The sequence below is a fragment of the Saccopteryx leptura genome, chromosome 3 (genome assembly GCF_036850995.1).
Source record: "Saccopteryx leptura isolate mSacLep1 chromosome 3, mSacLep1_pri_phased_curated, whole genome shotgun sequence".
Taxonomy (NCBI): domain Eukaryota; kingdom Metazoa; phylum Chordata; class Mammalia; order Chiroptera; family Emballonuridae; genus Saccopteryx; species Saccopteryx leptura.
The window spans coordinates 278,076,923-278,102,587 of NC_089505.1; the positions used below are offsets into that span (position 1 = coordinate 278,076,923).

The following is a 25,665-nucleotide window of genomic DNA, read 5'->3' on the forward strand; positions in this document are numbered from 1 at the left end:
ACAGGCCTCTCCGATTAAGCAGTTCGCACGAACCCTGGTCCCCAGCGTGGGAGAGTGCAAACAGCTGTGTGTAAAGTGGATGCCTGGAGTATCTGAGCAAGTGAGCACCGTGTTGAGATGGCTGGTGGGCCAACGATGGTTATCACTTTCCATGTGGATGCTTTAACCCTCCCCACCACGTGTTAAGCCCCCTAGATACCTCTTCTTGCCTGCGCTGGCAGAGTCTTACAAAATAATGGAAACAACTTTTGTTCGACTCAGATTTTAACACATAAGACCAAATTTCTGAATGAAGTAAATATGGTAGGATCTTGATACCTTTTGATTCTGGATGATGGTATATGGGGTTCACTATAAACTTTGTGTATATAAAATTTTCATAATGAAAAGATTAAAAAAATTTCTTGTGGCTGTAAAGGATGCTATATAAATTGTCTCAAACTTCTACCCACGAAACATTACCAAAATGAAAAGGCTGTCACTGAATATGCCCCAGTTTCGTGGGGGAAGGGGGGGGGGTTCATACTCATGGAGAACATTACATAAGATACTGGGATAGTATACCTGTCAAATTGGGCATGATTTGTCAGTTCTGCAGGAATTTAATTGCCAGACAGATATGAGTGAGTACTACACACTAATCCAATTTGGTTATTCTAGTTTATTTATTCATATTTAATTCTACCACGAACATGAATAAAGAGTGCATATGTCAGTGCTAACTGAATATCTTTGGTGATCTTAAGATAAAAATTAGGTCTTAAATTTGCAGAGGTGAAAAGAAATAGTGAAATGGAATATTGACCTGACTTGAATTCTCTTTTAATTTGGAAGATTGTTGCTGATTTACTTCTGGCTAATTTCCCAACAGAATGCAATGTCAGCCATCTTGTTCAATCTTTTTTGGCTCTTTGTTGCATTTTAAAAACAATGGTTTTATCATATTCTTTATTTTATTATTATTTTAAGTGAGAGGCGGGAATACAGACTCCCACATGCCCCCAGGGTCAACCGGTCAACACCCTTCTGGGGCCGATGTTCTGCCCATCTGGGGCCACTGCTCCATTGCTCGGCAACCAAGCTATTTTAGCACCTGAGGCAAGGCCATGGAGCCATCCTCAGCACCCAGGGCCAACTTGCTCATTCTAGCCATGGCTGCAGGAGGAGAAGTGAAGGGGGGGAAAGAATGGAGAAGCAGATGGTCACTTCTCCTGTGTGCCCTAACTGGGAATCAAACCCGGGATTTCCACATGCCAGACTGATACTCTACTACTGAGCCAACCGGCAAGGGCCTTATCATTGTCTTAAGAGCTGAAGGGATCCACAAAGTAAATACCCACTTTTTGCCTATCTCTCTCTCCCTGTCCACCCAGGAAAAATATTTTTCTTTGTGCAGTTCTCTCCTCACATGACTTCTAGGATTTTCTCTATAGGAAGAAAATCATCTTCAGCTCTACTTATAGAAAGGTTAATGTCTCATAAGTTTTAGAATGATTGTGGAATTTCTTCCTCCTGCCTCCACATTTCCACTTCCATCTCAATGATAAATGTTCTCAGTCTTAAAAGATGAGGGCAAAAGGAAGAAACAAAATTTGTTTTGCATTTTTGATCAGTTGCTCCTTCCAATGATTGTAACAGGCATTTAAAAAACTGCATTGACAAAAAATGGAAATAATTTCAATGGCCTACCTCTTCATTGTAATTTTAGAAAAGTAGCTTCTTGTGTGACTTGTAAATTTTTACTTAAGCATAAAACCCAAAGCAAAAATTATAGTGTAAGGAATTAGTTTAGGCAGAATTGTCTATATTTGCTAAAGTGGAGATTTGGAATTTTGAGTTTTTGTTTCCCTTATCCTTCCAGAAGTCCTGGTTTCAAAAATAGTCCCTTTCTGAGAAAACTTCAAGGAGAATTGGGAAGGGCTAAACAACATTCTTTCTGGATCATCTCAGGCCTATTTCTTATCCTCCGAGCCCAGACTTTTCACTGACTGGTATTCCCTTTTCCTCCACTATATGTTTTGGAGACCTTGAGTGAATTCTCACCTTTCTGTGGCGTTGTAAATGCTTCCCTATCTTTTGGCACTCTCTTCCACTCTCATTGTTCAAACCCAAAGAGACTCATGATGTAGGTTGAGGGTGGTTATGTGCAGTCAAGTTTTGGGGAGTAAACTCCAACCTCTATAGTTTTGCCCCTTAGCATTACTAGCGCCTTCCTCTGGGATAAAAGCATTTGGTTAGCTGCTTCCCTGTCACAGAGGCCTGACTGGGCAAGAGGGAAGGAAGTGTTCTGTTGGTCATACCCCTAGTTCAGGCTGGCCTGCTACCCAACACAGACCGCTGGGACCCACAGGCATTGCCATTAACCTTTCCACAGCAACAGGTGCTTACGTGACAGCAGGGCCAGAACTTGGAGTAGAAGGGTAGGGTTGCAGCATTTCTTCTGAGTGGATCCCACTGTCACGGACAGCCTCAGGGCCTGCAGTAGGGGAAGCATCTTGCCCGGCATTTGCACACTGGGAAGCCAGCCCTTTGTACAGCTTCGCCATGGATGACCTAATAGAATGGAAGTAATAATTCTCAGAGTGTACAGTGGGAAACTGGCGCTCTGACACACATTATGCCAAGAAAGATAGGGAGATGTTTCTCAGATGAAGTTCAGCTGTGAAGTTATTTTCTCTTCCTCTCTCCCTCTCTCCCTCCAGGGCCCTCTACATACCAGGTTGCTTACATAATAGGGTGCAAGCTGGATGTTAGGCAGGAGTAGGAATGCTGATTGATTGGCTGAATTGAGCTTGGGGGAAAGGGATGGTATGGGGAGATGTCCACCATTAGAGGAGCACTGGCTTGGGAGCTGGCATCTTTTTCTTGTCTGAAGAAATGATTCTTCCTTACTGGGCTGTGATGAGGTTGAAGGAAATTCAGATCCTTAGGAAGCTCTGCTATTGGTTGCTTCTATTCTTTCTGAAGCCCAGATTCTCCCTAATTAGCCCTTCCTATTTCTTCTTAGCTTGAGATCTGTTCAACCACATCCTCTGCATTGTTTTATTTTTATCCAAAGCACTTATCATCTAACTTATTTATGAACTGAATGTCCAGGTCTAGAAAGTAAGCTCCACATGGCAAAGATTTTGCCTGTATTGTTTATTGTGGTATATTCAGTGCATAGTATAGTATCTAATACAGACAAATAGGTGCTTAATAAATATACTGTTCACAAAACTTAGGGGATATTTTTAAATGAATATGGAGTGCTTTTTCCTCTAATTTTTGTGAGCAGAATATTTGTTGAATTAATGGAAGGAACCACATTCTGACCTTTAAACTTTATTTTTAAACCTGGTGTTAGGGAAACAACTGGTTTTGTGGTAGTCAACATGAGATAAGAGGAGGTCTATATGGGTATTAGAGTGAAAGTACTTATTTTCTAAAGTAATTTCCACCAAGTAGTAGGCTCCTTCCTCAGCCAGCTTGTCCACCTCTCTTCTCTCCTCTTTTCTACTTCCTGTCACTGCATTTTAGTTACTTAGCATATAATATGGTTACTTGTTACAGACACCCACATTATATATATATATTAGAGAAGAAAAGAGAGAGAAACATTGATTTGTTGTTCCACTTCTTATGCATTCATTGTGCCCTGACTTAGCATATGGGGACAATGCTCTAGACAACTCATTTACCCATCAAGGACCTCTCAGAAGCCTTTGATCAACCCTCTGGACTGCACCATCAGAACCTTACTTCTTGAGCTTTTTCCGTTTCTGAATAAGCAAATCCTCATTGCATTGAAACAGCAGAGTGTAGTGTGAGATAAATACTCGAAGGCGCTGAACACACACCAGAAGTAGGTAATAGTCAGGGTGTTCCTGCTCTGTGAACTTCAGGACGTTCTGGATGAAGGAGAAAAGGAAGCAGCATTGCATAATTAGAATGAAAAGTTGTTTTTTCTCTTCTGCACCTTACCATGATCTTACCAAGTTGTGAGAGTTTGGTAGCCATTTAATTAAAACAATACATATGGCAAATCTAATTAAAAGCTTAAAAGTCAAACTTGCTGTTTTCTTTGTCCATCACACCAAGGGAACTAATAGTCACTGTTGCTTCTGTTTGAGTTGGATGTGAACATAAGATAATTCCATCTGAAAAATTGGAAGGATCTATTAATTAGATCTGAGGTAACGGGAGCCGTTTTAACAATTACTTTTGATAAGCAATACTTATACGACCCATATGAGTCAGACCAATGGTGAAGATGTTGCACATCAGGGCAATCTGGAGGAAGGGGAAAGTGTATGATCAAGCCTGGCATGGTGGTCCCTATACTACCTGCTACTGTGCTATAGTGGAACGTATATGCAAATTGGGTTTTGGAAAGCTAGCATTTATTGAATACTTCTATTACCAAGTGCTAAGCCCTTAACATACATATTCTCATTTAATTTTTATCACAGCCTCATTAGATGGGTACTATTATTCCATTTAACAAGGAAATTAAGGTATATGGCGAAGGTAACTTATTTTCATTAGGTCTAACATCTAGTTAGTAGCAGAACCAAGAACTAAAGTCAACCAATAGAACCAGGGCTCTTATTTACCATACTGTTTGCAAGATCTGGGTTTTAGTCCTAAATGTTTTCACCTATTAAGTGTGTTAACTTGGGCAGGTTACTTAATTTCTTTGGCTCTCTATTTTCTTATATTAAAAAGTGGTAATAATGATATCTGTTTCATAGGATTGTTGAAAGGATTAAATAAAATAGTTATTGTGAGAAAATGATTTTAAGATCAAAGCCACATACAATGGGAAGTCTTTTTGATATTGATACTGGGCTACTTCTACCTGAGAGAAATCCCAAGCATTTCTACAATGCTTTCACTGAATTACTTAGAAAGATTACTCAGCAAATAAACCAGGACAGGTGGGTGGTGGGAAAAAGAGGGGCTTACTAGCACTCTCTCAACTCTACTTCCTTCAAGGTGGACAAGCCCTGTGGGAAAATGGTGTGAAGATGTCAGCTCATCAGTTTCTTCATGTTTCTTCTGTGACAGAAGACAGAAGCAATATATGGTAAACCCTTGGGCTCAAGCCAAAAGAAAGTAGTCAGGATAGCAGTTAAGTGGGCAGATTACACAGTTCTTAGACACCGGGGTGCAGGGGTAGGAAAGGGGGTTAGGAGATACATCTAGATGGCTGTAGAACCAAGGTGGAAGGTTCTGAATAGGTACTCAGAGTCTAGCAGGCACTGCTGTAGAAATATCCTGAATCAGTAGAAGTGGAGATGGCTGGTAAATAAGACAGAACATCAAAGGCAGGCATCACGAGCCAAACATTTTTAGAGATTGAAATTTTAGCTCATACCACAAGATGGGGATGGGGAAATCATAACAATAAGGTATTTAAATACTTCTTAGAATATTAATTATTCCTTCCCAATTCCTTACAGAATTTCTCAGAAGCCAAAATCAATAGTTCAGCCTGAAAATCCCTTTGGAGGCTTGCCCAGCCAGGCCTACCTGCAGATGTATCAGATATTCAGGGATGCGCTGGACTATGTGAAAAAACAGTGTATAGATGTCAGATTTAATCTCTTCATCACCCTGAATGAAAGAAAGGTAGAATCACTCTTCAGTGTCCCTCCAGCTCTGGCTGCAGAACCCTTGTGTCAGTCCCACCAGAGTAGAAAAAGTTGACTCCCAGAACATTTTCTAGAGTGTCCTGAAGCATTGATCTCTCATTGGCTAGGCCACTTGTTCAAGGACATGCTCAAGGATACAACTCTTCTCTAGCAGGGAGCATATGAAATACTTCTTTTAAATCCACCCAATTTTAGGAACTATGCCCTTTATCCCATCCCCAGATATTAACACAATGCTATACAGAAGTGAGCGCTCAATAAATTCTATTTAAATTGAATGAATTCAATAAGTAATTATCACAGTGGTTTGCTAATAGCCACTAAGGATGGCCTGGAGCATGAGAGTCAGTAAAGAAATATGAATAGAAACTGTCCGACTAGCCTGGCAGCAGGAAACATGTTGGGCTTTCTCCATGTCCCTTCCCTTTCTTTCCCTTCCTTTCCCTTTCTCAAATATTTTCTGAATACTAACATGTGGTAAGCATTATACTGAGTTGAGAGTAGCGGTGTGGTATAGAAAATTAATGAGAACCTCACCTCTTGTGAAACTAGATTAAAACTTTTGGGCTTCTGATATGGTTTCTTCCTATTAACCTAAAATAACTGAATTGTTATGTATTTATATGTGCTTGTTGAGCACCTAATATAACACTGCATTAGGAATTCTTAAAGCTACATGACTAGAATCACTTTACAATTTTATAAACTGACAGACACAGGATGACTTGAGTTTAATACTCAGATTATATAAGTTAAATATTAAGATTCATATTGTCTGAGCCTAAAAAATAAAAAACCTTTATACAGCATGTAGGGTGCAGCCTGAAGGCCTCTGTTTAGAAAACCTGTTTACTTTGCCTAACTTCCAGTGGAATGGAGCAGAGGGTCAATAAGGCAGAGCAAGGACCAAAGCAAGGGCACTGATCCTTGATGGGGCTTCTTTAACTCCAGGAAGAAGTGACTCTGTTCAAGCCTTTCCCCAGCCTGAATGACGAGCTCAGAGTGTATGTGCTATATTTACTGGGTGGATGAGCAACATCATGTAGCACTCAGGTTACCAAAGGGCAGTGCACAGACAGAGTGAACTTACCTCCTTCAGAACAACAACATGAACCAAAGAAATGCATTCAGGCAGGTCCCTCAGGTAGGCAACATAATAATCCAAGAAATTATTCTTAAAAGCAAATACAAAAATACATGGTAAGAACCTGGAAGCTGGAATGATGACAGCTAATATTCTTTGTAAAGTCATATATATAAAGAAGAAGAACTTGCAGAGATTATCTTATTCATTTAACATGTTCATTAATATATATTTTTTATTCATCTTTTTAAAAATATTTTTGGTTTTAAGGAACATATCCCCATGGCTTTGGGAACCCAGACTGAAGATTCAACAGCTCTGCTTTAATGAGAGAAAGTGAAATGATAACCAAGGCAGAGGAGAGGAATTATGTAAGTTAGAAACATATTTTTAAGTTATTTAATGGTAAAAGTGCATATTTTGTTTTTTTGGTTTTTTTATTTCAAATTTTATTTAGAAAATTTAATGGGGTGACATTGGTCAATAAAAGTACATGTTTCAGATATTTTGTTTTAAAATTACTTGTAATTTCAATCATTTACATCTAAATGAGGAACTTTTTCCAGGCCATTTCATAGTGTCTAGACCAGTGGTTCTCAAATTTTTCTACTAATCACATGTTCATCTATGCCAGCGGTTCTCAACCTGTGGGTCGCGACCCCAGCGGGGTCGCCTAAAGCCATCGGAAAATACATAATGCATATCAGGTATTTACATTCCGAATCATAACTGTAGCAAAATTACAGTTATGAAGTAGCCACCAAAATTATTTTTTGGTTTGGGGTCACCGCAACATGAGGAACTGTATTGCGGGGTCACGGCATTAGAAAGGTTGAGAACCACTGGTCTATGCAATATGCCTTCAGGAAAACAATTCTTAGCTTCCAAAACTATATTCCCACAGAAATAACTATTCTCAGCCCAAGAAAGCATAGTGAATACAATGTGTAAAAGTGATATGGGAGGGATCTACTCTAATCTAGACAACTAGACAGTTTGTAAACTTTGTATTATTATCCACAGTTGAGAATCCTTGGTATACAGATTTAATTGCAGGCAAAATCTGGCTTGCAGACCAATTTTAATTATCCCACATGCTTTTTTTAAGATCAGAAAATCTCACACAAAATTCTGGACTTCCAGCTCTTCTTAAAATATCGGATAAGGTAACTCTTGTCTTTTTTTCCTGCATAATAATTGGATAAGCTGAATAGCTATTCCTTGTAGAAAAGCATATGTGCTCCACTTAAACTCACTTCCCAACAGTTCATGTTGTATTAAGTTCAACCTACTTCTATTCATTTATATCACTCTCTGACTCTAGACATTTGAGCTTGCACCTTCTGGCCTGAATCATATTTAACTTGTAGAACCACATAGAGATTTTTTTTAATTTAAATTTTATTTTATTTATTCATTTTTCAAGAGGAGAGAGAAAGAGACACAGAGAGAGAGAAGGGGGAAGGAGCTGGAAGCATCAACTCCCATATGTGCCTTGACCAGGCAAGCCCAGGGTTTCGATCCGGCGACCTCAGCATTTCCAGGTCGACGCTTTATCCACTGCACCATCACAGGTCAGGCCACATAGAGATTTTGAAAGTTAGCACCCTCTCCAAGGAAGTTAAAACCAAAAACATTCAAGATAAATAGCTGCCCATCACATTTTAAAAAATCTCTAAGGAATGAAATTGTAAGTGAAAGTACATACATATATATAAACTTGCATATATTTATTTTATATGTATGTATGGATATGTATGTGCATACATATATTTATGCACGAATACACATATACATACACACACGTATATGTACATGTTCAATGGCAGCAGCTATGGTACAATGGAAAGTGATGAACTGAAAATTAGAAAACTTGGGTTGTAGTCACAGTTCTACAGCTATCTAGCTAGCTGGGTGATTTCAGCAAAGTCTTAATTTCTCTGAACTTTATTTCATTATCTGTAGAATGAGGAGGTTAGACTGAATCTCAGCAGTTCCTCTACCTCTGAAATTCACTAACTGTAGATTCTCTATTAAGAGAAGTAGAGGAGGGAAACACAGAACTTTATAAAGAAATTTTTTAAAACTTACCTCATCATTTGTTAATTTAAGGAATAAATCTCCAAGGACACCTTGGCGTGGCCACTTCAGGACCCTTTCCTGCAGAGCATGAAGTAAATCCAAGTGCTGCTGGACAATGTACCGTAAAGAGCCAGGGAAGAGGCTTGAAACAGAATAGAGGTAGGATCACACAAACCAGGTGTAGAAAAGATGAGACCCTACAAGAATATATGCAGCAGGTCCCATTTTCCCAGTTACTCAAAATATTCTGAGTCACAGGTCTGCATTTCGGACTAAAAAAAATAAAAGTTTGTGCCTAACCAGGCAGTGGCGCAGTGGATAGAGCATCAGCCTGGGATGTTGAGGACCCAGGTTTGGAGCCCTAAGGTCACCAGCTTGAGCGCGGGATCATAAACATGACCCCATGATTGCTGGCTTGAGCCCAATGGTCACTGGTTGAAGCCCAAGGTCTCTGGTTTGAGCCCAGGGTTGCTGGCCTGAGCAAGTCAGCTCTGCTGGAGCCCCCATTCAAGACACATATGAGAAAACAATTAATGAACAAGTAAGATGCTGCAATGAAGAATTGATGCTTCTTATCTTTCCTTCCTGTCTGTCTCTCTTGCTTAAATAAATAAATAAATAAATAAATAAATAAATAAATAAATAAATGTTATTATAGACGTGACAGCAGATATCCTCAGGATATAAAAAAACCCCTCTACTGTTGGCTCCTATACTGTTGTGTGTTGACCTCATAAAGAGCACATCACTTGAATGGCTTTTGTAAAGCCAAACTGGTTCATTCTTATTTATGTGGCAGTGGAAATCTATGGGAAATCTTTTTCAGTGTTTTAAAATTATTCTCACCTGATGTGCAAAATAGTCTCCCTATTGTGAGTGACAACACTAAGTTTTCATTGGTCATTCTTGGCTACTGGGTAGGAGATTGCTACTCACCTAAGTGGAAAATTTTGTTTGAAGCTAGCAACTATAAGCTCATGGCAAGGGGGTATGGAAGTGTTCCTTTTTCCCTTTCCCTTGGCTTTTAAGAGGAGTACAGGGAAAGGACAGAGTCTTGGTTGTGGAGGCTACAGACCAGTCCTGGACTGCTACTCCCTGGAGCTTCACATATCTCATATCCCCTCTAACCCATCTCTCAGTGCATCTTGTTTTTTCCAGAAAAAAAAATGAAGGGAGGACGAGAGGTGTCAGAGAAGGATAGGGTGGAGAAGAGAGAGAAAAGAAGGAAGAAGCAGATTGGATGGCGAAGGATGGGGTGATCAGAGTCCTATAGGAATAAGGAAAGAAGGAGCAGAAGGAAATGAAGTTTTGCTGAGATAGAGCAAAGATTTGATTCCTAATTTAGTGACTTAGAGAAATTTAAAATATAGACCTCCTTCTGCTTTCAAGACCTCAAGTTTAACAAAGATGAAAGTGAAGCCTGCTTGTCACTGAGTGCTGGACTTACTCGGCTATTTCCTTAGGGTCTGGTGAAAGTGAATTAGTAGACAACTAAATAGTGGATGTTTTGCCAACCCTGAGAAAAACCATTGAGAACAGTAGCAAGGACACCAGGTTAAGAGGAAGTTTTTTCAACCCATCTCCACCTAAAGCAAAGACTCCCCTGTGACTATAGCTGAGAGAAGACCTACAACATCAGAATAGGGTACCCAGTCCCCTGTGATACAAAGATTCCTTTCACTTCTGTCTGCCACCCCTCCACCTCCTGTGCCACCAGTGTCCACATATGTGAGGCCACAAGAGGAGAGGCCTCCTGATCAGAGCTGTAATGGCAGGTGCAGTGGACTTGGGAGATATATGCAATTCCTGTCCAGATCAGAGAGAGTTCGGAGGGGTAGCCAGGGGACACTTGGACTGGGAGAAGACCATAAAGGTGATGGAAGAAAGCACAATTGATTGAACTGAAAGGATGCAACACTGCACCAGCAAAAGTGCTAGGTGTGAAAGATTTCTCCCCACCCACAGGCTATCAATGACTTTGGATACTATTCCTGGTGTGACACTGAAAGACATTAGGGCACCATGGTGAGATCTGAGATAGGTTGTCTATGTAGGTTACGTAATATGTCTAGGATCAGACTGTCTTTTTCCTTTTTCTCTCCTGGCCTTGCCTGGACTCACTTCTGCTCTACCTCACCTCTGCCTCTTCTCTCCTTTGTCTCTTCTCTCCTGCTCTTCCTCCCTCCTTTTCTCCCTCCCTCCTTCTGCTACACTGTGACTTGCAGAGTTGGAGAGCTGGTAACTTAGTTGGAGTCCAGGATACCTCATGAACTGTCAGTGGAGTAATTGTTTGAGATTTCAGAGTGGGGTCAGAGAAGGCAAATGCTCCCATCAAATATCATGGAAACATGTAAGTTACATGAAGAACAATGATCTACAGTGGGTTCTGTACCAAATATTGAAAACAGGCTTTAAGAAGTTTTTAAATAGGCCCTGGCCGGTTGGCTCAGCAGTAGAGCATCGGCCTGGTGTGCGGGGGACCGGGGTTCGATTCCCGGCCAGGGCACATAGGAGAAGCGCCCATTTGCTTCTCCACCCCCCCCCCTTCCTCTCTGTCTCTCTCTTCCCCTCCCGCAGCCAAGGCTCCATTGGAGCAAAGATGGCCCGGGCGCTGGGGATGGCTCCTTGGCCGCTGCCCCAGGCGCTAGAGTGGCTCTGGTCGAGGCAGAGCATCGCCCCCTGGTGGGCAGAGCGTCGCCCCTGGTGGGCGTGCAGGGTGGATTGCTGTCGGGAGCATGCGGGAGTCTGTCTCTCCCCGTTTCCAGCTTCAAAAAAAAAAAAAAAGTTTTTAAATATTATTTGAAATCAGGGAGTGTGGAGGAGATGAGGCAGGAGACGGAGAATGGGGAAGAAAGGAGGCGAGAAGTATAGACATACTTAACCTATTGCGCGTTTCAGCTACATCCAGACCTGACTCCTGGGAGCAGCTTTTTTGTGAAGATGAAAGTATTAAGTACTCAACTTCATTTCTATTCCTTACTAGGAGTGAAATTATGGCAACATTAGTAGTTAAATGTATTTTTATTTTTGAGAGAGAGAGAAAGAAATCAGAAGCATCAACTTGTATTTGTGGCACTTTAATTGTTCATTGATTGCTTCTCATATGTTCCTTGACTGGGGGCTCCAGCCAAGCCAGTGACCCCTTGCTCAAGCCAGCAGCCTTGGGCTTCAAGCCAGTGACCTTTGGGCTCAAGCCAGATACCATGGGATCACGTTGATGATCCCATGCTCAAGCCAGAAATCCCATGCTCTAGCTCAAGGGTCTCAAACTCAACTCAGCATGTGGGCCGCAGAGCAAGATCATAGCCATTCGGCAGGCCGCACTAGGTCTACAAAAGGCAACTGATACGCAACACTTTTCTCACTGCAGTTGAAAACAAAAAAAAAATCAGTACAACAAGCACAATCGTACATGCAGTTTACTCAGTGTCACAAAATGACCAAAAACTGTAGTTCGCATCACAACTGCTGTTAACTAAGCTAATATCTAGCTAGGATGCTAGAGAAATGAAAAATACAAGTAGGCCCCTAGGCTTACTTAATTTTATCCAAAATATTTTGAACTTCGTGGATTAGTCTGCGGGCTGCACAAAATTGTTCGGCGGGCCGCATGCAGCCCACGAGCCGCGAGTTTGAGACCCCTGCTCTAGCTGGTGAGCCTGCGCTCAAGCCAGTGACCTCAGTGTTTTGAACCTGGGACCTCAGTATTCCAGGTCCACACTCTATCCACTATGCTGCCACCGGTCAGGCAATAGTGTATTCTTTTTAAAGCCTTCAGAGTTATTTCAACTTCCAGAGTCCAGGGAAATAAATTATAAGCAATCAAGGAAAATCCAGTTATAGTTTCAAATCAATAACTTAGCCCTTGCCAGTCCAGTATTAGGCCCAATACTCCTGAACTTCAGCAGCAGGATGTAACCAAATTAGATAATTAAACTTGTGCCACCTGGTGGTGATCTGCTGCATACAGCTTACTGAGTTCCTGGTGATGTGGTACTGGGGTTCAGTTTATGCGGCTACCTGGCAATCCTGTGGAGCTGACTTTGCTCAGCTTGACAACTGTTTGGACAAGACTGTTTGATCCTGAGGTTGTTACTCTATCTGAGTGAATCAGACCAGAAGAAGCCAAGAACACCAGCTTCTGTGATACTCCAACAAATGAGCAACAGCCCACAGGAGCCGCCCAGGCTTCTCTGCGGCCAGCCTGTGCCCCTGCAGCTTCCAGCCCTTCTGGGGAGGGTGAGGGGCAGGACTGCCTTGAAACAGGCTGGAGAGGCCCTTGAGCACTACACTTTTTTCCAGGGAAAACATGAAGTTTTATTTTATAGGTTTGAGAAGATGTGACAGCCTCAAGTTTGTGTGTCAGATTGTAGTTGTGGTGGGTGATATTTTCACCCCCAGGTGACTTTCCAGCAGGAGTAGAAAATCCTAAAGGCTTACAGTTGGTTATGGGAAAGGTAGTTAATGTTAATAAATTTATTTTTTATCTTTTCATGGGGAAAGCTCCAATAGGAAAAAGGAATACTCTCACCCTGTTCTGTATTTCATTCAGCTGGTCTATTTAAAGCACAAATGGAGGCGTCAGAAAAGGCTTAGAAAACCAGAGGTTACCTTCTGTCACTGCCCATCCTCTTTTCAAAGACTGTTTCTGGACCTCTTACAAGGTCCCAGAATTCCCAAGGTGGAAACAAATACTTACCTTAAATCTTAATAAATCTGAAAAGCAAAAGCAATGAATACATGGATACCTTCTCTCTTTGGGATTCCTCTTTCCATCTGACCCCTGGAATGTTGCCTTGATCTTCAGGATCAGAGAGATGTTAATGACATATTTTCTTTCTGATTCAAGAAGTTCCAGAGCCACAGTCTGTCTTCTGGCTTTAAAACCAAAGCAAGAAGGGAATTGTTTTTAACCACTCCTCCCCAAAACCCTGTGAAATAATAGAAGGCAATAAAAAATTTTGAAAGCAATAAAAAGAGATGTCAGCAAGCTTTTGGAAGATGGAAAATACAATGGAGGCACAGTAATTAATTCAGCAGAGTAAAAGGCACAAAACCGTGGTGTTTACATCTGCAGATGGGGAATCTGCTGAGAAGCAGAAAGGCCTCAGGATTGGAGCCACCAGACACAACAGAAAGTGCAAATAAAGGGCAATGCTGAAACCAGGAGACAAGTCTACGTAGTGTACAATCGGACCTCCAGATCTCCACCCCCGTGTCAGATAGCTTCCTCATTTCCACTCCATGGGAGAAAAATTAAAGTATACTTGTCTCTGGTATCTGAGCTAAAGACATCAGACATGGTAGAGGGCAGAGTTGAAATGCTAAAATGAAAACAAGGGGACTCAGAGAAGGCTTGTATACTGAACAGTGAGACTCTGCTCAGCCTCTTCCCCTGCAGGTCCCAGAATACCAGCAGCCAGACCTCTACTCTCCAGGCAGGAGACAGGAGATCTTCTGAAAAACTGAACTGCCCAAGGAAAAATCTATACAAACTGACATAAAAAGGGCACCTATCAAAAGTTAATTTGATTTCTGATTAGCCAATAATAAAGCTTACTTATTGACAGGCTTAGCCTATGCAGAATTTTCAGGTTTTGGCCTCTTAAAAGTAAATAATTAGCTAAGGATCCTTAGACACTTGAATCAAGCTGACACTATAAAAGAAAGAGAAGAAAACAATACATACACACATGGTTTTAAAGAGAAAGGGAACCTGAATAAAGAAACACTGTAGGAGATGTCATGGACAACAGCAGTCTTGAACCTTTTTACACATGGGGATAGCTGACCTAGTCGGCCAGAAACAGAAACATGCAATGAATAAGGTTTTATTTTACTGTGCATAACAGTACAACACGGTACAAGCTGGTGCTTGATTTCCGAGCTCCACATGCACGATGTATTGAACACTACATAAGTTTGTCCAAGTGCTTCCTGTCTATTGTGCGTGATTTGTAAATGCTCTGCACAGTGCAAAAGGTTGTTTGCGACCACAGTAAATAATATGTACTGTATATTTGAAAGTTGCTAAAAGAGTAGATCTTCAAAGTCCTCATCACAAGAAAAAAGAATTGTGTAACTATGTATGGTGTCAGATGTTAACTAGACTTAACTGTGGTGATCACTTTACAATATATACAAATATCAAATTATGTTGTACAACTGAAACTTTTTATGTCAATTATACCTCAATTAAACAAAAACAAGGCTGAAATGAAGAAAAAAATTTTTAATCTTGTAATTAATACCCTCAAAGAAATATGAGGAAAATATTCTAGTCATTTAAAAATTAAGGATGCTACTTTTTAAAAAAGAGAACAATCCAAAAAGAAGAAGAAACTTTTTGGCATTTTTCAAAAATAAAAGTAGAAGATAGTTTAGGAAATCTGCTTACCACTTCTCCCCCTCCCCCCTCTAAAATAAACGTAAAAAAGAGACATATTGAAGACAAATAGAAGTGAAAAAGATGGCATAGGAGAAAAATCAATGCAGGAGGAGATCCAACACCAACTTATTAGAAGTTCCAGAGAATAAAATGCCTTTGGACAACAAACAGGTGTATAAAGGAGGCATGCAAACACATGACGCTGGACAGCCTGAGGAATGCATCTGAGGTGAGTCAAGAGCAGGCCTGGCCGTAACAGCTCAGAAGTCCACACCGGGGACTGCAGATACCCTGAGTCTTATGAGCTTCTGGTGGAGGAGTCTGTGTCTTGTTGACAAGGTGAGATGAAACCCACAGCTGCTTGGCATTTTTTTTTTCACTTTAATAATCATGTGTGAGTTTTTTTCTAACCAGTAAAAACATCCAGTTAGAGCAGGGAGGCAAGAAGTTCCAGCCTTGGCCAGTTGGCTCAGTGGATAGAGCACTGGCCCAGCATGCAGATGTCCTGGGTTTGATCCCTAGTCAGGGCACACATGAGAAGTGACCTTCTGTTTCTCTCCTCTCCCTCACCCCCTTCTTCTCCTCTTCCCTTCTCCCAGCCAGTGGCTTGATTGGTTTGAGCATTGGCACAGGTGCTGAGGATAGTTTGGTTGATTCAACCATCGGCCCCAGACAAGGGTTACCAGGTAGATTCTGGTCGGGTGTATATAGGAGTCTGTCTCTCTATCTCCCATCCTCTCACTTAAAAAAAAATAGATCCATAGAAAAGAACAAAAATAGGTGAGAGGATATTATCAAATTAATCATAGAAAAAAATACCAGGACATTATCTTCAGAGGAAAGGGTCTGCTGTCCTCACCATAATTAATGAAAAAGACTTTCATATCATCGTAAGGCACAAAACATCACTGAGAAAGTTTAGCACACCAAAGGTAAAGAGAAGATCCTAAAAATTACCAGAGAGAAAAATCAGGTAACATACAAAGGGCTGGGGATTAGAATTGTGTTTTACTTTCCAACAGGAATAGTAGAAGTTATAAGTCAATGGAACAATTGCTTCAAAATGATGAGGGAAAATGATTTTACATTCAGCTAAGTTATAAACAAAGTATGTGGAAGCTACTGAACGATGGATTTCATCCAAACAAGGCCTAAACTGAGGACACACAAAAATTAAAACAAACAGGAATCTAACATAGGAGACTTACAAAGGGAATTTCTAAGAAGCCTGGGATGGCATTGGCATGACGGGCCAGAATGGAGTAGAATGACAGATATCTTTAGGGCAAGTGCTTTTTGTCAAAAAAAAAAAAAAAATGTAAATGATAGACTTTTCTGTGGCATTGCTTAAAATCAACCCACCTATATAAGATCACTTGACTTTCCTTTATAATTTAATGTGGAAAGAAAGGTATTTTCAAGAAATGATGCTGAAGTAATGGGATAGAGAGGACAGACCCCATTGCAATGTTTGGTATTTTGGTAGTAGACTACTGATACAAAATTCATGTGTTGAAGATCCCACATTACTGAGTAAATAGTACCCTTCACAAAATTCTGCCCTTTCTGTATCAAACTTATGCCTGTTCCCCCAGTCCCCCAAAGCACTATATTACTAAATGTTGTGGATACCCAGAATCAAAGAGATAGTCCCAGCTGGTCATGTAGCTTCTGGTGAGTCTCTTCACCTCTATAAGGCTTTAATTTGTTCATCTGGAAAGGAAATCAGATACTAGGTGGTCTCATATGTCCACTGAATCTAAATTGTCAGGATTCTAGCCCTTAGGTCCACAGTGTTCTTTCACATTTCAGCCTGCATTCCCCCTTGTGACTTACCAGCTAAGGAGGTTTCACATAAAACATTTTCCAAGGAGCTATGTCTGCCCTGGCCAACTTCCTTGAGTTTATCTGGGTGGTCTTTCGTGACATACTCCTCGGCCCACTCTTTACTGTCCTTGGGCTGCCTCCACACACCAGATGGCAGGTGGCCCTTCGACTGCATATCAGCCGGGAGGCAAGGCTTGAGGTTTTCTTCTGCTTCTGGAGTTGTTGGGTTCATTCCTGAAAAATAACACTTGCCATCAAGATAAAAAAAATTTTTTTAATTACGTTTGTTACTAACTCTTAATTATTATGCTCCCATGTGGGATGAAATCTATCAACTAAGGATTAAGTTTCCACAGTTGCAAAGGATCATCTCTCTGTGTTTCAGTCTATACATCTTCTACTCTTTGTACATAGTCTCTACTAAATAAGTTTAAAAAAAAAGTGAATTTATAAAATAATTAATGTGTGGTAGCATAGACTGACTCCTTATGTATGGCTTCTTTCAGGCAAGCATGCCAAGTGCCTGTAGCGCTACTGGGAGGAAAGTACAGAGAGAGAAGGACGAAGGTGCCAAGGTGATGTCATCTTTTGGAACGTGTCGTCCTTGGCCCTGATGACAGTAAGTTGTAGAAAGGAAGTAGTGAGGGAGGAAAGATAAAATAATTTATAAAATTCAGGTGAATGGTCTATTAAGTAAATAACTTTTTAATTAAGTATACCAGTATTTCCAACTGGTGTGCTGCAAGTAGCACACTGCTGCACAATCAGAACCTTTAGAACATGCAACACCTGACTATTTAGTCAGGGGCGCTGACCTCTTTTCCCTTAGAGTGTCACATAAAAGAATGACAGCGGCCAACACAACAGTAGCTACCCAGCATGAATGAACCAAAATTTGCCTTTTTTTGTTGTTGTTGGATCAGCAAATATATATCTTTTGGTGTGCTGCAGAATTTTAGTAATTAGTTTATGTGTGCCATGAGATTAAAAAAGTGGAAATCACTAAAGTAAACTATAAAATGTGTGGTTCACACATAACATGTCATGCTACATACGCCTGTGAGTTCTCAGCAAATGTTAATTCATTGGTAATTGAAAGGAGCCCGAAAGAATTAAAACTGGTTTGGTCTTAAATTTCTGCACCCCTTCTCTGTCTTTGAGTCACTGACCTACTCTGGCACACATCTTAGAATCCTGATAACCAGCATGCTTTTTATCTTGCCTGAGTTCTTTCATACCTGGTTTGAGACTGAGGGAGTAGAAGCAGAAAAGGTAAAAAAAAAAGGGGGGGAGTGGAATTGCTAGAAGAGAAGAGAACTCAGAGAAGAGCCACTTACCGGGACCCACCATTCCCTTCACATTACTGTCTCCTATATGCATGGATCTGGACTCTTGGGCTGCAGAGAAAGGAAAGTTTTCAATCAGTATTCATTCTACTAGCATGTACTGAGCACCTTCTATGAGTCAGGCACTGTGGACAGACTCACAGAGTTCATAGTTTACTGGAGAAGACAGAGCAGTTAAAAAAAAATAAATTACAAAGTCACATGACAAGTGCTATTTTCCTGTTTGTAGAAAGGTGTAATAGTGGTACTTACCTCGTAGACTACTGTAAGAATTAAATCAGTTAATATTTTTCAACTGCTTAAAGTGGTACTTGGCACACAGTAAGAGCTAAATTATCATTTAACTATGATAGAAAAGAGGGCAATGATGAGAGGAATCAGAATGGTGCTGTTTAAATATCAATCAAACCCTGTCATTTCTCGCTTAGGCCTTGGATGGTTTCCCATTTCAGTGTAAAAGCCAAAGACTTATAACGATCAGAAGACCCTAAAACATTTGCCCCTCTTCCCCACCTGCTGTCCCCCCCTTTTTAAAAAAAAACCCACAACATCTCCTGTTAACTCCCTTGTTCATGCTGCTTTAGCTTCTTGCTTTTCCTTGAACATGTCATTTATGCTCCCACCAGGACCTTGGTCCTGGCAGTTCCCATTCTTTCCCTCGGTATCTTAGTTCACTTTCTTACTTCCTAAAGGTCTTTACCTGGCACACACTATAAAATTATACCTATGTTTCTTTACTTTTCTCCTTTTCACTATCTAACATATTACAGTACATATTTTATTTATCTTGTTCATTGTCTGCTTCCTTCAGAACAAAGGTACCACGAGGGCAGGACTTTTTGTTGTTTTGTTCATTACTGTATCCCATCACCTAAATCAGTATCTGGAGTGGATGAATGGATGGGTAAATGGATAGAAGGAAGGATGGCTGGATATGGCCCACATCTTGACTGCAACCTCAAGAGAGACCTTGAGCCAGAGGCACCTAGCTAAGCTATGTACATATTCCTGAGAAACTGTGACATAATGAATGTTTGCTATTTTAAGCTACTAAATTTGGGAACACTGTCATAACTAACAATGAGTTAGTTATCCTTTCTGAAAGTTTAGTCCTTTGACCTTAAGTTTTTTTTTTTTTTGGTTTTTTTTTTATTATTCATTTTAGAGAGGAGAGGGAGAGACAGAGAGGAGAGACAGAGAGAGAGAAGGGGGGAGGAGCTGGAAGCATCAACTCCCATATGTGCCTTGACCAGGCAAGCCCAGGGTTTCCAACCGGCAACCTCAGCATTTCCAGGTCGACGCTTTATCCACTGCGCCACCACAGGTCAGTCTGACCTTAAGTTTTAATGTAACCTACTACCAATAGTATACATAATGTCTTATTATGGCCCATTATTCCCAAATTTTTGCAGCAACTCAGTAGAATAAACTATGTTATATAAGCCATACCTACATAGCAATGGAGGAAGGAGGAGCTGCCACTAAACAGCTAATTTAAATCCATCTGGACACTTTACAAATATAATTTCTAGTAATTTATCTCATAAAAATGTTCTATTGCCCCAGAGCTGACATTGTTTTGACCATTCTGTAAATCTCCCCTAACAAAACCATCTTTTTTTTTTTTAAGTGAGAGGAAGAAAGATAGACTCCTTCATGTGTCCTGACTGGTATCTACCCGGCAACCCCCATCTAGGGCTGATGCTCAAATCGACTGAACTATCCTCAGCACCTGGGGCCAATGCTTGAACCAGTCAAGCCACTGGCTGCAGGAGGGCGAGAGAGAGAGAAGGGGGAAAAAGAGGAGAAGAGAAGCAGATGGTTGCTTCTCATGTGTGCCCTGATTGGGGATTGAACATCTGCACTTCGAGCCAATACTCTATCCACTGAACCAGCTGGCCAGGGTCACAAAACCATCTTTTATGCCATGTTCTCCATTACATAGAGCAAAGAAAATATATATAAATCCACATCCCAGATGGATCAAGTGAGTTTTCTCACTCTGCGCCTGCCAGTCTCTAAAATAACTACTTTCATGAGTAAAAAACTAAAAAAACTAAAAAAAAAAAAAAAAAATCTGTAATTTGAAGTTAATACTAATTTTAAAAAGCCATTTGATTTATATATTTAAAGTCAGTTATTCAGAACAAATGTATTGTCATTGAATATATTTATTGAGCCATAAGGGAGAAAAACCATCACTCCTGTCCTTGAGGACTTTATACATGGTTGAGAAGTCACTGAGCCTCTTCTGGAGACTTTCTAGACACAACCAAAATAAAAAAAGAAAGAAAGGGGAAAATTCATCTAAACATTGTTAATATCTACATTGATTCTCCTGTAGGAGCTTTGCTAGCTGTTGCGAATACAAAGAATTGCAATCATTTTTTGTTTTGTTTCTTTTCCTGACTTGAACACAAGTCACTAACCGATGTCTGCAGACATCCCTTGGAAAGCCAGTTTCTTCAGTACTGCCCAAGTACAATTTTCTATTATCTGTTCTAACATCTTTTAGATCAGGGACATGACTGGTGACTGTTTCCGCCCACAGACAGCACCATCTCTGGTTTTCCAGAGAAAGAGGGACACAGAGTCAGACTTGACAGCACTGCCTGCCCATTAGGGCTTCTGACTTTCTCATGTCAGTCAAACCTTTGCTGAAAAAAAGAGCAGAAACACAATTTTGTCCATGCTAAGAATATAGCTATTTTTAAAATGCCTATGCAGAGAGACAAGGATTGAGAAAGTAACGTAGGAAATAAAGCAATTTATTAGTGTGAGTAATTTTTTAACATTTTTTTCCTATGGTTGTGCAACAAATTTCTAATCCACTTGAAATTTAAAACACCTAGTATTTTCCCAAAAGAAAAAATATTTTTAAATTAGGCAGATCCTCCTGGTTTTTCAGATCCTCTGGATTCTTTTAAATTCCATATACAAGAGAGAAAATTCTGAGCAATACACCTTTTTTTCCTAAAAAGGATGAAGGCCTTAGGCCCATTTTTACTATTACTTAAGCTCTCAGAATCAAGAGGGAAAATATGCTTGGCTGACTCAGTATGATTCATGAACTGTACCTTTTTCATAGGCCTGAGAAGGCAAAAGGTTTGTCAAGTCTTCGTTTGGAAGAACGGGCTCAGGTATGTTGATTGAACGAAAAGGACTTCCCTGTGCTTGAGCAGACCCCACCTGTGAGCCATGTTCTTCTTTCTGAGTTTTCCTAGGAAAGGGAGGCGAAAGGTCTTAATACCTGATGGGTTAAGAAGAGATTCAGTTCAGACTAACTCAGGAAAGTTCCTGAATTACTAGGTTGAACCCTGTAAAATTGCTGTTTCAGTAAATTTAAAATGGTCAAATACTAGCAACTTAATTCATCACTAAAGTCGAAGAAAAAAATTCAAGTATCTGTAAACCACCTTCTAATTGTAATATCTACATTCTTATTTTTCTGTTACTGGCTTCTCTGTCATCAAGGTCTTTATGTAGTTTTCAGTGGTGACAATTTGCTTAGAATGAGTAACATTTATTTAATAAAGCAAAACAAAGGTACCAAGAGGCAGCATGGCTTCAACTGAAAACAAAAAGCCGTTCTCCAGGGTCACACAGTATTACTGCCATATTTCTATTTTATTTATTTTACTTATTTATTTATTTACTTACTTATTTAGAGACAGAGAGAGGGACAGATAGGGACAGACAGGCAGGAAGGGGGAGAGATGAGAAGCCTTAACTCGTAGTTGTAGCACCTTAATTGTTCATTGATTGCTTTCTCATATGTGCCTTGACTGAGGGGTTCCAACAGAGCAAGTGATCCCTTGCTCAAGCCAGCAAGCGACCTTGGGCTCAAGCCAGCGACTCTGGGGTCATGTCTATAATCCCACGCTCAAGTCGACAACCCCGTGCTCAAGCCAGATGAGCCGGAGCTCAAGCCGGCAACCTCAAGGTTTCAAACCTGAGTCTACAGTGCCCCAGATTGATACTCTATTCACTGTGCCACCACCTGGTCAGGCCATATTTCTATTTTAAATTTAATGGTATTAAAGATTATGTATTATTAACTAGAGTCAACCTGGTTGAGGTATTGTATAACATAAATTTATTTGCCATGGTTGAAATAAAATAATAGTAGCACTAGAAAAATTTTAGAAAACTAATTAAAAAAGGAAAATCACTCATGATCCCCCATCTTAACACAACAATCATTATTTTAAAATGTATCTTTCTAGTTGTTATTTTACAGGTTTTTACAGAATTTTATAGAATTTTACAGGTTTTTATAGAATTTGAAATCAAATTCTACATGCCATTTTATATCATTTTTATTTTATTGCCTACTAAGTACATTTTCCATCTAATAGTTACCATTAATTTTTAGTATTAACCAACTTTTATGGCTCTATATATAACCTTTATCACATCCCAATGACCAGCTAGCTATATACTGATAGTGGGGAATGTTCTTGGTGTCTCTGTTCAAGTCATTGCTTATGGATTTGCCTTTGGCCAGTTTTTGTAAAAAAAAAAAACAAAACAAAAAAAAACTCACTTGGCTTTCACTTTTCGAGACTCTCTTCGTTTCTCCTGTTGAAGCTGTTCAATTTTCTGTTGCATTTCTTCCTGTTTGGAAGTGATGGCCTGGATCATTGACATGGCATTGCTCAGCTCTTCCTAAAAAACAAGCATCAATATGTATTTAATCTGAAATATGGTGGTGGAGGGAATATAAACTATAATATGTAGTATACAGTAAGCTTTTAATACATATTCATGGAATTGAATAATTAATCAATAAATGAGAGATGAAAAATTTACTTCTATTGTAACTTCTAGTTTTAACACAGAGATCCAAGAAAGACAAGCATAAAATAGCTATTTCTCCATGATAATTAGTGAGCTAGAGGGAATATTCTTATATTTGGCTGTTTTGTGAAAGAGTAAACTTTTTTTTTTTTTTTGTATTTTTCTGAAGCTGGAAACGGAGAGAGACAGTCAGACAGACTCCCGCATGCGCCCGACCGGGATCCACCCAGCACGCCCACCAGGGGGCGACGCTCTGCCCACCAGGGGGCGATGCTCTGCCCCTCCGGGCGTCACTCTATTGCGACCAGAGCCACTCCAGCGCCTGGGGCAGAGGCCAAGGAGCCATCCCCAGCGCCTGGGTCATCTTTGCTCCAATGGAGCCTTGGCTGCGGGAGGGGAAGAGAGAGACAGAGAGGAAGGAGAGGGGGAGGGGTGGAGAAGCAGATGGACGCTTCTCCTGTGTGCCCTGGCCGGGAATCGAACCCAGGACTTCTGCACTCCAGGCCGACGCTCTACCACTGAGCCAACAGGCCAGGGCCTAAACTTTCTTTTTTTTAATTTTAAATTTTATTTTATTGATTTTTAGAGAGAGAGAGGAATGGAGAGAAAGAGACAGGAACATCAGTCTCTTCCTGTATGTGCCCTGACTGGGGATTGAATCAGCAACCTCTGTGCTTCAGTATGACGCTCCAACCAACCAAGCTCTCTGGTCAGGGCAAAAGGTAAATTTTCTGTTGCGAACAGAGCCATTCTAGCACCTGAGGCAGAGGCCATAGAGCCATCCCGACCATCTTTGCTCCAGTGGAGCCTTGGCTGCGGGAGGGGAAGAGAGAGACAGAGAGGAAGGAGAGGGGGAGGAGTGGAGAAGCAGATGGGCACTTCTCCTGTGTGCCCTGGCCAGGAATTGAACCCGGGACTTCTGCACGAAAGGTAAATTTTCTACATGTGAAACCAAGGAAATAGAAGAGGGGCCAACCTTGAAATAGTTTAATGAATTCTTCATCTCAGTAACCTTTTCTTCCATGGAACATTTACAGCTCTTAACTTTCTCTTCCAAAGCATATTCTCCATGTTGAATTCTAGTCAGTTCTTGCATTGCTTCTGTGAAGCCAGTCTTGAGTTCAGAGGCCAGGGCCTGCAACTAAATAATACATGAAGAGTGAATTCAATTTGCTATAAATAATTATAAATAGTACCATTGACATTTTGATGTTTATTTGTTTGAGAAACCAGGCTCTTGAAAATGTACAGATTTCATTTCCTGGGATACTGAAGTGACAACTTAGGCAACCTTGGCCCCATTCATCAGGGAAAAGGAGGTCAATTTTATGCACATGATAGTGGCTTGAAAGTGACAAGAAAGCAAGCAAATAATTAAGTTTACAAGTACGCCTGTAAGTTACTAGGTATTCGAACACCTTTGATCAAAATGAGATTTACTTTAAAAGCAACATAAGCATGGGATAGACAGTCTTGATCCTGTAACTCTTCAAATTCCTTGAAAGAAGGGATGGGTCATAGTCTCCCTGGTTGTTAGAAGATGAATTCAGTTATTTTTTTTCCTTGAAAAATTGAATGATAAAAAGAGTAATAACTAAGCATTCAGAGAATTTCTTCAAAAGGGAAGAGTTCATTTTTTTTAAATTCTTGAATGATTCCATGGCAAAGGAGATAATGGTATTTGCAAGGGCAGTGTGCCTTAATCTATGAGGAAGGCGCAGCAATATTTACAATGGTAGGAACTTAGCATGTTGTAGATAGTGATGTGATTCATCATCAGCTGTCAGACCTGATCATGTATGTAGTAGTGCACACACTAGACTTCTATGGTCAACTTCCACACTGTGAAAAGGGGATCAATTTTGAAGTCAGAAAGAAAGGGTACACATCTTCACACTCTCCCATAAGTACAGTCGCAGTTTCCACATCCATAAAACAACTACAGCAACACCCATTTCCCAGGGCTGTTTTTAGAATAAATGTTGGTAGTGTGCCTTTTCTAGCACATGTTAAGTACATAGAAGGTGTTTAAGAAATTTTAATTCTTCCTTTTAAGTGGCAAATCAAAAAGTTAAGCACAAACAGAAATGTGGAGAAAACAGAGCACTTCTAAAGTTCACTTTTATTTATTGAACAAATGAAAAAACATTTTCAACAGACAGTAACTTAATAACAATAAGATCACATTACTTTCTTGACATTTATAATCGTATGCTCTGCTAAGTACAGAAACTCTTAGCTCCTCATCTCTCTTTAAAACAGACAGTTTTAGAGGATTGGCTCTATAATTAAAAGTATCCAGCAAGTATTTTAAAAGGATGGAAATTAAAGATCAGGTCCCTCAAAAACTTCTTTCAAATGTGTATATCTAAACATCTTGGAATCTGGTTGTCCAAATGGTTCCCACTTGCACCTCCCACTATAAAATGACTTAGTCATCTACACAATATTTTTAAAATATATGATTCTGTGGTTCACTGTGCTTCACAAAGATTTCTCTCG

At 40.2% G+C, this 25,665-nt stretch overlaps 1 protein-coding gene across 1 annotated transcript in view; it reads right to left on the reverse strand.

Moving 5' to 3' along the window:
- The window catches only part of ARHGEF33 (Rho guanine nucleotide exchange factor 33), a 45,576-nt gene that overhangs the window by 11,578 nt on the left and 8,333 nt on the right, over positions 1–25,665 (reverse strand). Inside the window, exons 3-13 of the mRNA XM_066378446.1 lie at positions 24,140–24,304; positions 22,910–23,031; positions 21,441–21,583; positions 18,355–18,414; positions 17,027–17,251; positions 13,551–13,680; positions 8,812–8,944; positions 6,727–6,810; positions 5,515–5,598; positions 3,742–3,890; positions 2,389–2,553 (exon numbers count right to left, since the gene is read on the reverse strand). Coding sequence (XP_066234543.1) covers positions 2,389–2,553; positions 3,742–3,890; positions 5,515–5,598; positions 6,727–6,810; positions 8,812–8,944; positions 13,551–13,680; positions 17,027–17,251; positions 18,355–18,414; positions 21,441–21,583; positions 22,910–23,031; positions 24,140–24,304 — 1,460 coding nt within the window. The remainder of the gene's footprint in view (positions 1–2,388; positions 2,554–3,741; positions 3,891–5,514; positions 5,599–6,726; positions 6,811–8,811; positions 8,945–13,550; positions 13,681–17,026; positions 17,252–18,354; positions 18,415–21,440; positions 21,584–22,909; positions 23,032–24,139; positions 24,305–25,665) is intronic.